This window comes from Mandrillus leucophaeus, unplaced genomic scaffold (genome assembly GCF_000951045.1).
Source record: "Mandrillus leucophaeus isolate KB7577 unplaced genomic scaffold, Mleu.le_1.0 Scaffold696, whole genome shotgun sequence".
In the NCBI taxonomy this organism is placed as follows: Eukaryota; Metazoa; Chordata; class Mammalia; order Primates; family Cercopithecidae; genus Mandrillus; species Mandrillus leucophaeus.
Window position 1 is genome coordinate 745,787 of NW_012107541.1, and position 14,244 is coordinate 760,030.

At 33.0% G+C, this 14,244-nt stretch overlaps 1 protein-coding gene across 2 annotated transcripts in view; it reads left to right on the forward strand.

Moving 5' to 3' along the window:
- Positions 1–14,244, forward strand: part of FAM174A (family with sequence similarity 174, member A) — a 49,203-nt gene that overhangs the window by 21,578 nt on the left and 13,381 nt on the right. For both annotated transcript variants that reach the window (XM_011964373.1, XM_011964372.1), the window contains one exon: positions 4,781–4,915. In XM_011964373.1, the coding sequence (XP_011819763.1) occupies positions 4,781–4,915 (135 nt within the window). The remainder of the gene's footprint in view (positions 1–4,780; positions 4,916–14,244) is intronic.

The following is a 14,244-nucleotide window of genomic DNA, read 5'->3' on the forward strand; positions in this document are numbered from 1 at the left end:
TAAAGACCCTGTTTCTAAATAAGGTCACATTTTGCAGTACCGGGGATTAGGACTTCAACATAAGAATTTTTGGAGGATACAGTTCAACCTGTAACATGCAGACACATCCCTTATTAGTATCTGATTCTTGAAGAAGTGGAACTAACAACTGATGGATTGGGTTGTGGAAATGGGGAATAAAGATGAGAATGATCTCAAATTCTTCAAAAGAATTTTTACTATGTGTCATATATTCAATTGGGTTGGACTTCCTGATGAAAAGTATAGACAACTACAATTGTGGTTCTCTAATTTTTATTCATTTATGTTTCAGAGGTAAAGAAAGTTTCACATTTATTCTTGGTCACTAGTTTACTTTTTTCTAAAAATAGTCAAGAAAAAAATTTTGTTTTAGTTATAGATTATTATTTACTGTTTCATCATTATGTCTAACCACATAAGGGAGTGTGTATATGTGTGTGAATAGTAAATAATATATTCTTCAGGCTAGCTTTGAAAAAAAAAAAAAAAACAGAAGGGAAAATATCAAATCAGGTAGATACAACAAATTACAGCAAACTTAAATCAGGTGGATATATCAAGCCACAGCAAGTTACACTGATCAGTGTTCTCCCTTTCATAGAGCAATGAAATGAAATGGAATTTTATTCTGTTGTGTTTATTTTATGTGGCATCATATATTTTTACATAAAATTTTATCAAACTTACTTTAGTGATTTAGTTTTATTTTGATACTCTAACTTATATATATGTTATTGGAAGAGAAATAGTTCTTACCAACCTGAGTGTATTGGAACATTAAGGAATCTGCATCTATATTAAGGCAGCTATTTGAATATTAACTTGCATACCTAGAAAGCATCTGACCAGGATCATTTATCTGTGCATACCAGGTGATGAGTGAATATAATTCTATATGAGTAATCATATAGCTTTTTTATTTTGCCTGCTAAGGCTTCCATACTTTCCTCTGTGCAAATGTGTAAAATCTCTATTTTTATTTTTATTAGAAGCTGGCAAAATTTGTTTCTACATTTCCAAATGCATTTACTATGTCTAGTAGAAAAGTGTACATATATTTGTCTATATCTACATGTGTGTGTATAATATATGTGTAATTGTCAACACACATGTAGATGAGTTTGGGTGTCATGAGCCTAATGAAGACATTCATTTATAAGAAAAGAACCATGGCTATTAAAATTGCATAAATATTAAAGCTCTCATTTTTATTTTTTTTTAAATAATACACAATGCATATTAAAAGACAAAGTAGCCTTTTTACTTAAAATTTTGGTATGTTTTAATGTGTATTTTATTTTATACTTAATGTTTGTTAGTATTTTCAGTAGTATTTGTTGAATCACCCAAGTTATTTGAAAGCTTTATAATTTTTTTTCTTTTTCTTCGTTGAGATGAATCACCCCATATAGTAATAGAGCGTATGTGTTTTATCATAGTTGATGTTTTTATGTGTCCATGTAGCTGTATGACCACATAATTATCACTCCCTATATCTTTGAACAGAGCAAAGACATTTTTAGAGAAATTACATTTCTGGTTTAAATTTTATTTAATAATATACAGCATTTTTTACTCATTCTTGGATGAGTTAGTACATATACTAAAACAGTAAATTCATTTAGATTAGAACTACATCACCCATTTCTCTGATGCCTAACAATATTCTGTTTTTATATATGAAATAGGTTCTTGTTTCTAAAGAATTTGGATTCATTTTTAGAAGACAGTATGTACATACACGTTTAAATTAAAGGATAGAATAAAGAATAAAATGTCCAAACCAATACAGCCAAATGTTTAGGCTATACACAGATAGGGAAAATAGTATTATTAGGCAAATTAGTTTGACTGCTTATTGCAAGATTAGGAATCATTAAAGACTTTAAATGTAGAGAAGAACATAAGATGAGCAGAATGTTAAAGTCTTTAAGCCCTACATTCGTATCATTTTTGTTTGTTTGTTTTAAGACTAGCCAACCTGTCCTGTGACTAACAATGACAGGTTAACATATTAACTGTTTGATATATATGACCTGGGAGAATCTAGTTTATTTCCAAAAATAATTTCACATGACATTAACTTTATTGACTAAAAATGTCAAAATGTTTGGAACCCATATGGTTTCAAAAACTAGCAAAAGACTGACAAAAGGAAAGAGAAATTTTAACTCTCAATATCCTTAACTTATATTTCCAACTAGTTTCACTCACTCTTATGTAATCACTTTTTAAAATCAAACAATTGCATGCAGATATCATTAAATAATATGATTCAAAAGCACGAATAGTCAACTAACTTTCCTCTAGTTTTCTGTCTCTCTCTCTCTCTCTTTTTTTTTTTTTTTTTTTGAGACAGAGTCTTCACTCTGCCAGCCAGGCTGCAGTGTAGTGGCTTCATCTCAGCTCACTGCAGCCTCTGCCTCCCAGGTTCAAGACATTCTCCTACTTTAGCTTCCCGAGTGGCTGGGATTACAGGTGCACCCCACTATGCTCAGCTAATTTTTGTATTTTTACTAGAGACAGGATTTCACCATGCTGGCCAGGCTGGTCACGAACTCCTGACCTCTGGTAATCCGCCCGCCTTGGCTTCCCAAAGTGTTGGAATTACAGGTGTGAGTCACCATGCCCAGACTGTTTTTCTATTTCTACTTTCTAAAGACAATGCATTTATTATTTCTTTTCTTTGTTTGTTTGCCAATTACTTTCATAAGTCTAAATCAGAGGTTAGCAAAATATGGCCCACAGGCCAAATTCCTTCTGCTGATGTTTTGATAAGGCCTAAGAGCTAAGAATGTTTTATCTATCTGTCTATCTATCAATCATCCATCTATATATTTTTAAGGGTGGTAAATAAAACAAAAATTTAAATGAATATGTAGCAGAGTGTGTCCTACAGGGCATACTATCTAATTTTTTACAGAGAAAGTTTAGACCTCTGGTCTACATGATGTGTGTGGGTGTGTGGGCACACATACACACACACACACACATACTTGTTAATGTAACAACCTAAACATACTTAATTTCTCACTATGAAAGAAAGAGTACTTTGTATTTCATACTACTTCATTTTTGCTAGTACTAATATTTACTGACCCTTTCATTGGTTACATTTGTAACTTTAAATACTATGCTTAACTCTCTGTTTCCTGTGCCATCACTTTAGACGTGTATATAGACAGCTCTATAGGTAATGACTGGTGGAAATTTTCTTGGTTTGTGTTCACACTTAGTAACATTTTGTAAATTTTAACCCTGAGACCAGGCACTTTACACCCAGAAGCTAATATCATACCTGTTGCTTAGTAAGACTCAAGTATTTGTTGCAGGTAAGTTTGTTTTCCAGGGGCTTCACTGGCGTGTTTGAAGAGGCTCATGTTGCTCTTTACAGTTAATGTTATAGCCCAAGTATTTCTTATCCCACTTATGTCAAACAGAGTAAATCAGAGTTTATGTAAACCGATTTTATTTGTGATAACTGACTGAAATATTTTCTATTTTGTTTTCAAACTCCAATGGACACTCTTGTGAAATACATTTTGCTGTGTGTGGAGTTGAAGTTGTTGGTTTGGAGATGACTTAGGCATTCCTTGCAGGGTCATAGTTTTGGTCGCCAAGGTAGAAGTCACTCAGACCCTCAGCAACTAACTGAGGAACATCTTAATTGATACATCACTGTGCTAGAAAGTGGTTATATAGTGGTGAATAAAACAGTCTTGGTTGCTGCCCTCAGAGAACTTACTGGGAGAGACTGATGAATAAACACCACATAAACATATACATCAGCACATAGGAATGCAAATTAAGGTAAATGATTTGAAGGAAAAGAACAAGTTATTTGAGACACAAACTGGAAGTAGGACTCTAAATCTTGAGATTTCACACATACAGCTAATAATAATGAATGTTAAGCACCCTTGAATCTTTTCAATTTCACTAAGCCAGTGGTTCTCAAACTTGAGTATGCATCAAAAGCCTAAGAGATGTTTGTTAAAACACAGGTTTCTGGGCCCCATCTTCAAAGTTTGTCATTCACTAGGTCTGGGCTACCCATGAAGATCTGCATTTCTTGTAAGTTCCTAGTTGACTGTGATTCTGTTGATCCAGAGAACCACACTGCAAGAACCACTGATCTCAGATAATGGTTTATATCACATTGGAATCACATGTAGAACCTCAAAAAAATATTGATATTTAGTTCTTTTTTGCTGTACATTTTGATTCAGTTAGGGCCTAAACATGGGACTTTAAAAAATACTCCTAGGTAATTCTGGTATGCAGCTAGAGTTGTGGGATATCAGTTTAGTCTGTGAACATGCATATACATACAGTTTCTGACAGGGACATCTAAACAGTGGTAAGAAAGCATGGAGAACATGGGGAAAAGTCTGGAGCAGGAGGTTTTGCTAAAGAAGTACCTGACCTAAGCCTTTAAAAATTAAGACTTAAAGTACAGTACCTTAACTAAGGCTTAAAAGTTATTTGTCGGCACCATCAGTTGACACAGAGAAGAGAGTATGTCAGACAGAAGAAACAGGCGATGGCACATAAACATGTAGGAGTAGGTTTTGTTTCATAACGTTTAATCATAGGTGGTAAATTTGTTGCATATCTGAAATGTAACCCTTCTGATATTGAGTGCTTTCTATGTCAGAAACAGAATAATAATTTATTTTATTTTACAAATAAATAGAAACTAAGGATCATCTATGCCATATTAAATAATTTTTATTCATTAATTTGTTCTATTTGATAGGATGAGAAGAAGAAACCGAAAGACTAGGAGATACGGAGTTTTGGACACTAACATAGAAAATATGGAATTGACACCTTTAGAACAAGATGATGAGGATGATGACAACACATTGTTTGATGCCAATCATCCTCGAAGGTAAGTATTCCAATAGCTTAATTCCATGAATCAGGAAGCAAGTCCTTGACAAGTAAACTGAAGAAGTAAAATAGACTTTCATTTAACAGCTTATATTCTAACACAGTGTCTTCAATTCTGTTTACTGAAGTTCTTTTTGCTATCTACCCCGTAGCTCACATTCACATTGTTTTGCTGAAATAGATACAAACAATAGAATACCATCTAAAAATAATTTTTAAAAATTTCTTTTTTTTAATCTTTTATTTTAAGTTCAGGGGTACAAGTGCAGGGTCGTTACATAGGTAAACTTGTGTCATTTGTTGTACAGATTATTTCATCACCCAGTTATTCCCTAGGACCCATTAATTCCTTCATTCTTGCAATATGTATTAACTTGGGTGGGGGTGTGTGTGTGTGTGTGTGTGTGTGTGTGTGTTGTGTGTGTGAGAGAAATACTTAGTAAACTTAGTTTCCTGTTTGTATTCTGAAGATATTTTGTTTTTAGTTGGGTTCTAGTGTTTGCAAATAGTGCTGCCTTGCAGAATTGGGGGACTAATTGTTTATGGTCTGATCATACAGCTGTAACATTTATACTGAGATCTATTCTCACTAAGTGTTAAGACCTTTCCTAAGAGGTTTAGATAAATAAAATGACATGAGTATAGAATAAATGCCAATGTAAATAGAATGGGAAAAAATGCAACAAAGATTCAGCCTAATAAGGAAAGCCATCTTGGAATCCAGAAGGATTACTGGGTGAAGGAGAATTAGAGAGCAGAGTCAGGTACAAATGCAAAGAAAAACAAATCTTTTAGGATTACAGAAAAGAAGGTGACTCAACAAAAATTGGACTACTAAGTCCTATATATCTGTATCTATATATCTGTCTATCCATCTATCTATCTAAGCTGTTTATATATGTGCACACACACATTTAAAGGAAGTTTTAGTAATGCTGATAATTTATTCATTTAATGAAAATATGTTCATCAAGTATACATTTTGATAGTATTACAGCCTGAGTAGGCAAACATGAACAAAACAATTACATCTGTCCATTAAGAACTCACTTTCAATTAAATACACACACAAGATGAAAGAAAAGGGACAGAAACGGATATTCCATGCAAATGGTAACCAAAACAAAGCAGGGGTTGCTAAATTTTTATCAGACAAATTAGATTTTAAGTCAAAAACTATCTCTTGAGACAGAAAAAAACGATCATTACATAGTAAAAGAGTCAATTCACCAGGAAGATATGACAATTAGTGTGACTCTATCAGAGCACTTAAATTATAAAGCAAATATTGACAGATCTGGAGCAAGAAATTGACAGTCATGAAATAATTTATGGTACTTTAATATCCCACTTACAATAATGAATAGAATATCTAGACAGAAAATCACTAAAGAAACCGCTGACTTAAACAACACTATAGAACAAATGGACCTGACAGACGTATACAGAACTTTGCACCCAACAGCAGAAGAATTCACATTCTTCTCAAGTGCTTATGGGATGCACTCTAGGATAAATCATTTTAGGTCACAAAACAAGTCTTAACAACTTTAAGAAGATTGAAATTATTCCAAGTATCTTTTCCAACCTCCATGGAATAGAAATAGAAATCAATAACAGCAGGAAAACAGGAAAAAAATATAAATATGTGGAAACTAAAAGATACAGTTTGAATATACCTCCAGGCCAAATCTCGTGTCAATTGTAACCCTCCATGCTGGAATTGAAGTCTTGTCAGAGATGTTTGAATCATGAGAACTGATCCCTCATGACTTGGTGCTGTCTTTATGATAGTGAGTTCTCATGAAATCTGGTTGTTTTAAGTGTGTAGCACCTGTTCCTCCTTGCTCCTGTATTTGCCATTTGAAGTACCTGATCCCATTTCACCTTGCACCATGAGTAAAAGCTCCCTGATACCTCCTCAGAAGCCAAGCAGATGTCGGCACCATGCTTGTATAGTCTGCAGAACCATGAGCCAATTAAACCTCTTTTCTTTATAAATTACCCAGTCTCAGGTATGTCTTTATAGCAACGAAAGACTGGATTAATACATTGAACAACACACTCTTGAGCAATCACTGGATCAAATAGGAAATCAAAGGGAATTTTAAAAGCTATTTTAAGACCAAAAAAAAAAATGGGATAACAAAACTTATGGGATGCAGCAAAAGCATTGCTAGGAGAGAAGTTTATGGCAATAAATGCCTATGTTATGAAAGAAAAAAGACTTTAAATAAACAACCTTGCTTTACCCTTAAGAAAGTGGCAAAATAAAAACACTTTAAGCCTAAAATTAGCAGAATGAGGGAAATAATTAGGATTATAGTAGAAATATGTTAGAGTTGAAAAAAATGAGAAAAATTAATAAAATTAAGATTTTGTTTTTAGAAAAGATAAAATCAATACACCGTTAGCTAGACTAAGCAAAAAATAAAAAGGCTCAAATAAACAAAATCAGAAATAAAAGAGAAGAAATTACAATGGGTGCCTCAGAAATTAAAGAAGACATGAGACTATTATGAACAATTATATGCCAACAAATTTGATAACCTAGAAAAATGGATAAATTCCTAGAAACATTTTATCTATGAAACTTGAGTCAAGAAGAAACTCAAAGTCCAAACAAACAAGTAACAAATAAGGAGATTGAATCAGTATCCAAAACTTTCCAACAAAGAAATGTCCAGGACCATATGGCTTCATGGGTAAATTATACTAGACATTTAAAGAAGAATTAATACCTGTCCTTCTCAAATTATTCTGAAAAATAGAAGAAGAAGCACTTTAAAACTCATTTTATGAGGCTAGTATTACCCTGATACCAAAGCCAGATGAAGGAAAGCAAACTACAGGCCAATATTCCTGATGAACATAGATACAAAAATCCTCAATAAAATGCTAGTTACCCAAATTCAGCAGCGTATTAAAATGATGATACACCATGATTAAATGGGATTTGTCCCTGGAGTGCAAATATCTTTCAACACATGCAAATCAATGCAATAGAACACATTATTAGGTTGAAAGAAAAAAACCCACAAGATCATTTCAGTAGACTCAGAAAAAGCATTTGACAGTGGTATCCACATAGACAAATGGGGTTGCATCAAACTAAAATGCTTCTGCACAGCCAAGGAGATAATCATCAGAGTGAAAAGGAACTTAAATAATGGGACAAAATATTTATAAACCATATAAATATATATATATGAGTTAATATCCAAAATATATAAGGAATGCATATAACTTAATAGCCAAAAATCTCACATAATCTGATTTTAAAATGGGCACATGACTCTGTTGGTGGGAATGTAAGTTGGCAGAGCTGTTATGGAAAACAGTACAGAAATTCCTCAGTAAATTAAAAATATAATTACCTTATGATTTAGCAATTTTGCTGCTGGATATATATCCAAAGGAAATCATTATTGCATAGAGAGATCTCCACTCCCATGTTCACTGCAGCATTATTCACATTAACCAAGTTGTGGAAATAACCTAAATGTGCATTGACAGATGTATTAGTCCATTTTCATACTGCTTGGAAGAAATATCTGAGACTGGGTAATTTATAAAGAAAAAGAGGTTTAATGGACTCACAGTTCTGCACGGCTGGGGAGGCCTCACAATCATGGCAGTAGGCAAAAGAGGAGCAAAGGCACATCTTACATGACGGCAGGCAAGAGAGCATGTGTTGGGGAACTACCCTTTATAAAACCGTCAGATCTCATGAGACTTATTCAATATCATGAGAACAGCATGGGAAAAACCTGCCCCCATGTGTCAGTTACCTCCCACCAGGTTCCTCCCATGATACATGAGGATTATGGGAGCTACAATTCAAGATGAGATTTAGGTGGGGACACAGCCAAACCATATCAACAGATAAATGAATTTGAAAAGTATGACACATATATATATATAAAATTACATGTATAATATACTATTGAAGATTATTCAGCCTTAAAAAAAAAAGAAGAAGAAAATCTGGACATTTGCAACAATATGGATGAACATGGAGGAATTTATGTTATTTGAAACAATCCAAACATAGACAGATATTGCATTATCTTGCTTATATATGGAATCTAAATAGTCAAGCTTATAGTAGTGAATAGAATAGGGGTTGCCAGGGGTTGCAGAGAAGGGAAAATAGGAAGATGTTAGTCAAGGGATCCAAATTTTTAGTTATGCAAAATGAGTAAGTTCATTTATGCAAGATGAGTAAGTTATGCAAGATGAAAACTTGTACAACAATGTGAGTATAGTTAACAATACAATATAGTATTGTATACTTTTAAGTTTGACAGGAGGGTAGATGTTAATTGTTCTTGATACACACAAAAATATGGTAATCACAAGAGGTGATGGATATGTTGATTAGCATGATTGCAGTGATTGTTTCACATAGTATGTGCACATCATAACATCAAGGTAAACACCTTAAGCATATCCAATTTTTATTTGCCAATTATACCTCAGTAAAAATGGAAAAATAAAAAGTTCATGAAACAGTTATAATCTATGCTAATCATCAATTCTATAGGCCATAAAAAGTCATTTTGAAAATTTTAAGAGAAGGGAAACTGTGATTACAAAGTTCTATTTTGAAGGTTACCCTGACTGCGTGGGTTGAAGGAGACCAAGATAAAGAGTAAAGTGACAAGGAAGAAAAGTAATTAGATGGTGCAAAGGCATGGGATGACTTGCATTACAGATACAGCAGGAAAGGCAGAGAGGAGTGAATTATTTAAGCAGCTTTGGAAAGTATTAATTACCTGCCCTAATAAACATCTTAACCAAGATGTAGGTCCTGTTTTCAGAGTGAAAGAGCGAGAATTGATTATAATAATGGTAAAGCATGTTTCAGGGATAAGAATGAAATCATCTTGAGTTGTTTAGTAATTTGACCCAATTTACTCAATAAATAAGGCAAAACTTTAATATATATCTAAATAAAGTGACAGGAACAGCACATTACTATTTACCTATTCATTAATTTATCCAACAAATGAATGATGCAGCAGCTATTTACTTGCCAAGCACTGGTCTAGGTGTTTGAGATACATTAGAGAGCAGAACAAAACAAACAAAAAAAATTCTGACTTTGTGAAATTTGGCTGCCAGCGGGGAAAAGAAACAGTTTATTTTTCATCTTCAGTTTTCCTTCTATATCTATCTGATTTTTTTTCTTCAAGAAGCATATATTCATGCATTACTTTTTTAAAAATCCATTTTGTCTGGAAATAATTTTAAACTTACAGAAAGTTTACAAGAATGAAAACAGTACACAATATTCCATACTTGTTTTCCAGATTTACTAGTTATTAACATTTTATCTTATTCTCTTGAGTGTTCTTTTTTTCTCTCATAGTATGTATAGAGAAGAATTCATTCCTCTCATTTTGTATTTATCTGATATTCTGATGTTTGTATTTATCTGATAATTAGATTCAGGTTCCTCATTCTTAGTTGAAATACTACTTACTTCATGCTATCTCCTAAAGGTATCATACCTGGAAACACAGATGTCCACTTGTACTTCATTAGCAGTGATAATTTGTATGCACCTGTTTAAGGTTTTCCTCAATTTCTCCATTGTGTTAATGATTTTTCCCCTCCATAACTAATGAGGAAACATTTTGGAATCATGAAAATATCATATTTCTCATCTAAATTTCTCCCCATGTTTAACATCTATTCATCACAATTCTTGCCTGATCTAATCTTCGTTATGAAAGTTAGAACACAATTATTTTCAAACTTCATTATTTCTTTTCTGTACCAGTCAGCATTGACATTCTCCTATAAGTAAAAACCTTCTCTTCTTCCTTGTCTATCTATCTCAATATGTAATGATGATTTTCTCTTTTTCAAAGGTTCATAATTCATTGCTGTACTTATTTTAGTGCACATGTGGTCCCAGATATGGTCAGTGGGAGCTTCTTCAAAATGGTTTCTGTCCTTGTAACTCGGTCCCATTTTTTTAAAATACCTCCTTACTTTCCAGCCTCACCGAATACCCTTACTTTCCAGTTTACCGAATGCCCATTCAAAGAAACCAGGGCTCTATGGAGAAATGCCTGCTTTCAAGGCTGAATCCAAAAGGATTCTAGATGTTCTAGATGTTCTAGATCCTTTTGGATTCAGCCTTGAAAGCAGGCATTTCTCCATAGAGCCCTGGTTTCTTTGAATGGGCATTCGGTAAACTCTTTGCAACTGGGTTGACTTTGTTTCTGGGCCTTTCAGCACACAGTTCCACTAAATGTTTGTATTTATGTATTATATGCATAAATACACCTGGTGTCCATGTGCTTGCATATACACACATATATGTGTACTTTAGATATTATCACTTCACACCTCCCATTCCAGTTTGTCTCTACTGGATTCTTTTTGGCCTGCTTCCTTTCCATAATTGTGTTTTTCTACTGTCATGAGATGTCTGACTTCAATACTTCTACTAATCAGTTCAGTCCTATAATAAAACTGAATTAGTTTCTGAGTTTCTTTGCCTATTAAAGAATTGCGTTGCTTAAAAAAAAAACTTTCTAAAAAAATTTATGAAAGTTTGCAGTTTTCTCCTCACTGTCCCATCATGTCCAGTACTAAGGATATATAGTCAGATACTGTGTTCATAAATAATTTGGCTTAGTTCTTTCCCACACTCCTCTTCAGTATGCTCATAGCAGTCATCTGAAATATAATTTAATTTAGTTTAGTTTGCTTTCTGTTTTAGGTTTCTTCTTCCTTTCCTATTTTTGTTTTATTTTATAAGGAAAACACAGACATGCTTCCAAAAGTTAATACTATACATAAAATTTAAACACACACAAATATATACAGACACACACAAAAGTTGTAGTCTCTCTTGTATACTTTCCACTCTCTATTCCATTCTTCCCACCTCATCCTTTGAAGATAAACACCTTCATTATTTTCTGGTTTATCTTCCCTATAGTTTTTTTGGTAAAAGTTGACAGAAACCTGTATTTCTTATGTTTACCTCATTTTTTACATAAGATGTAATATGCTATATATGCTCTATTATACTTTTTTGTTGTATTTGATATTTTCTATAAGTCATGCCATATATATGTATGCATTATACTCACTATAGAGTAATATGTAACTATAAGTCATGTCATTTACTATGTCATATGTATATGAACACATATGACATGAGCTACGTATTACTCTATAGAGGCTATTTTATATATATATATACTTATTTACAGCTGCATATTCAATAGTGGCTATAGCATGATAACTGTGGTTTATTCAATCACCTATGGTTTGACATTTAGGTAGGTTTTAGTTGTTTTGTAATTATAAATAGTACTGCAATGAATAACTGTGCAGATGTATTTTTGTATTGTTGGAGGCAGATTTTCAGGGTAAATTTCTGGGAGCAGAATTATGGGTTGGATAATGTGAAATCAGTTTTAATGATGAGGAATTCAAGATGCCTATAAGATGATATCCCACTGGGCAGAGCAAATTGGATAGATTCATTCTTTCATTAAAAGCACCAATTAACTACCATGTGCCCCAGGCACTCTACTAAGCTCTGGAGGTGCATACAATAGTGCGCAAAAATGGACAAAATGCTCAGCCTCATGCATTTAACTATATATATATATATATATATCTCCACAATGCAGAATGAAGGAGTCTTAGATATAAAGTTGGGATTCGCAATTTTTGGTTTTTGACTAAATCAGGAATAATGGCTCTTCTCTAAGCCAGATTTCCTTTTCTCTTTTTAAATGAGCAATAAGGATGGATTTTTCAGGGCACAAAGAAGCAAAGAGTGGTCATAGAGTTTTCCTATTCTCCTCTTATTCTCTTCTTGAAACAATATTAAACATCATTTAAATTACACTCACACTGGATCCTAGATATCTGTGCTATTTTTTTCAGTTTAAGCACAGAGGTCGGGAATCAGGGTGAGTGTAATTTGGAGAAGGTGGCCATATTTCTACCATGTAACAGCATTTTTAAAGAGGTGTGAGAAGAGGTGTGTTTATTCCTATTACCTTCTGTCGCTTAGAAATTTTTTTCTACAATGAGATATACATTCCAAACACCATTACTTTATTTGAAGAAGGACCCTATCTGACTTTTTAATTCAATGGGCAGAACCCTATCTGATTTTTTAGTGTTGATATTAGAGGTTAAACATGCATTACACTATCACTTCATTAAACATTTTTAACTTTTCTTGTGTGAAACCTGCACACTGATCTTATTGTGGCTCACTTTAGTAACAAATGATACTCATGGTTAATACCATTTTCCCCCCAGTAAATTGGAAGAAAAAGTCAATACTTATGTGGATATATAAGATCTCTTTAGGCACTGAAAGAGGAACTTGAACAGCTATATAATGCCTACATCGTAATCTCTTAGATCCTGTAAATTTGTTCAGTTACATGACAAAGATGGCCAAAGATTGCAGAGGGAATTAAGATTGCTAATGGGTGGATTTTAAAATAGTTGGATATCCCAGATTATATGCATATTGTATATCAAATAATTTTTATTGCTGTAGCATTATAAGAAGTAAATATCAGATAAGGCTAGCCCCAATATTAAGTAGGTTAGCTGTCAGGTTTTTTTTGTAGATATTGCTTGTTAGCATAAGTAAATTTCCTACTATTTCTAGATTGCTAAGAGTTTTTATCATGAATAGTTTTGAATTTTGTCACATACTTTTTCTGCGTTTACTGAAAGTGATTGTTTTTTTCCTTTTAGTAAATAAATATGGTGAATTTCATTAATTGATTCTTGAATGTTAAACCAACATAATATTCCTGAGACAAATCCTCCTTTGTCATGGTATCCTTTTATATACTGTTGGGTTCAATTCACTAATGTTTTCTTAAAGTGTTTATAAAGACACACACATATGTGTGTGTGTATATATATACGTGTGTGTGTGTGTCTTTTACAGTATATTTATCATGTTTTGAAATTAGGATTTCTGTTTCTCATAAAATGTGCTGGGAAGTGATCCCTTTGCATCTATGTGTGTAAAAATGTGTGTAACACTGCCATTATTTCTTCCTTAAGTATTTAATAGAACAAATGAGTGAAACTGTTAAGTGAATGGACTTTTTTATTGGATGGGAAGAGTTATTTAATACACATAGAGCTATTCAGATTTTCTGTTACTTCTAATGTAATTGTAAATTGCTTTATCAAGAAATTTCTCCATAAAATCCTGGATTTTAGAAAACAAGTGGTGAATTATGTACATAATTTTCACATAACTGCTTTTCCTTGTGATTATTTAAGTACTTAAATATATACATATATATTCCA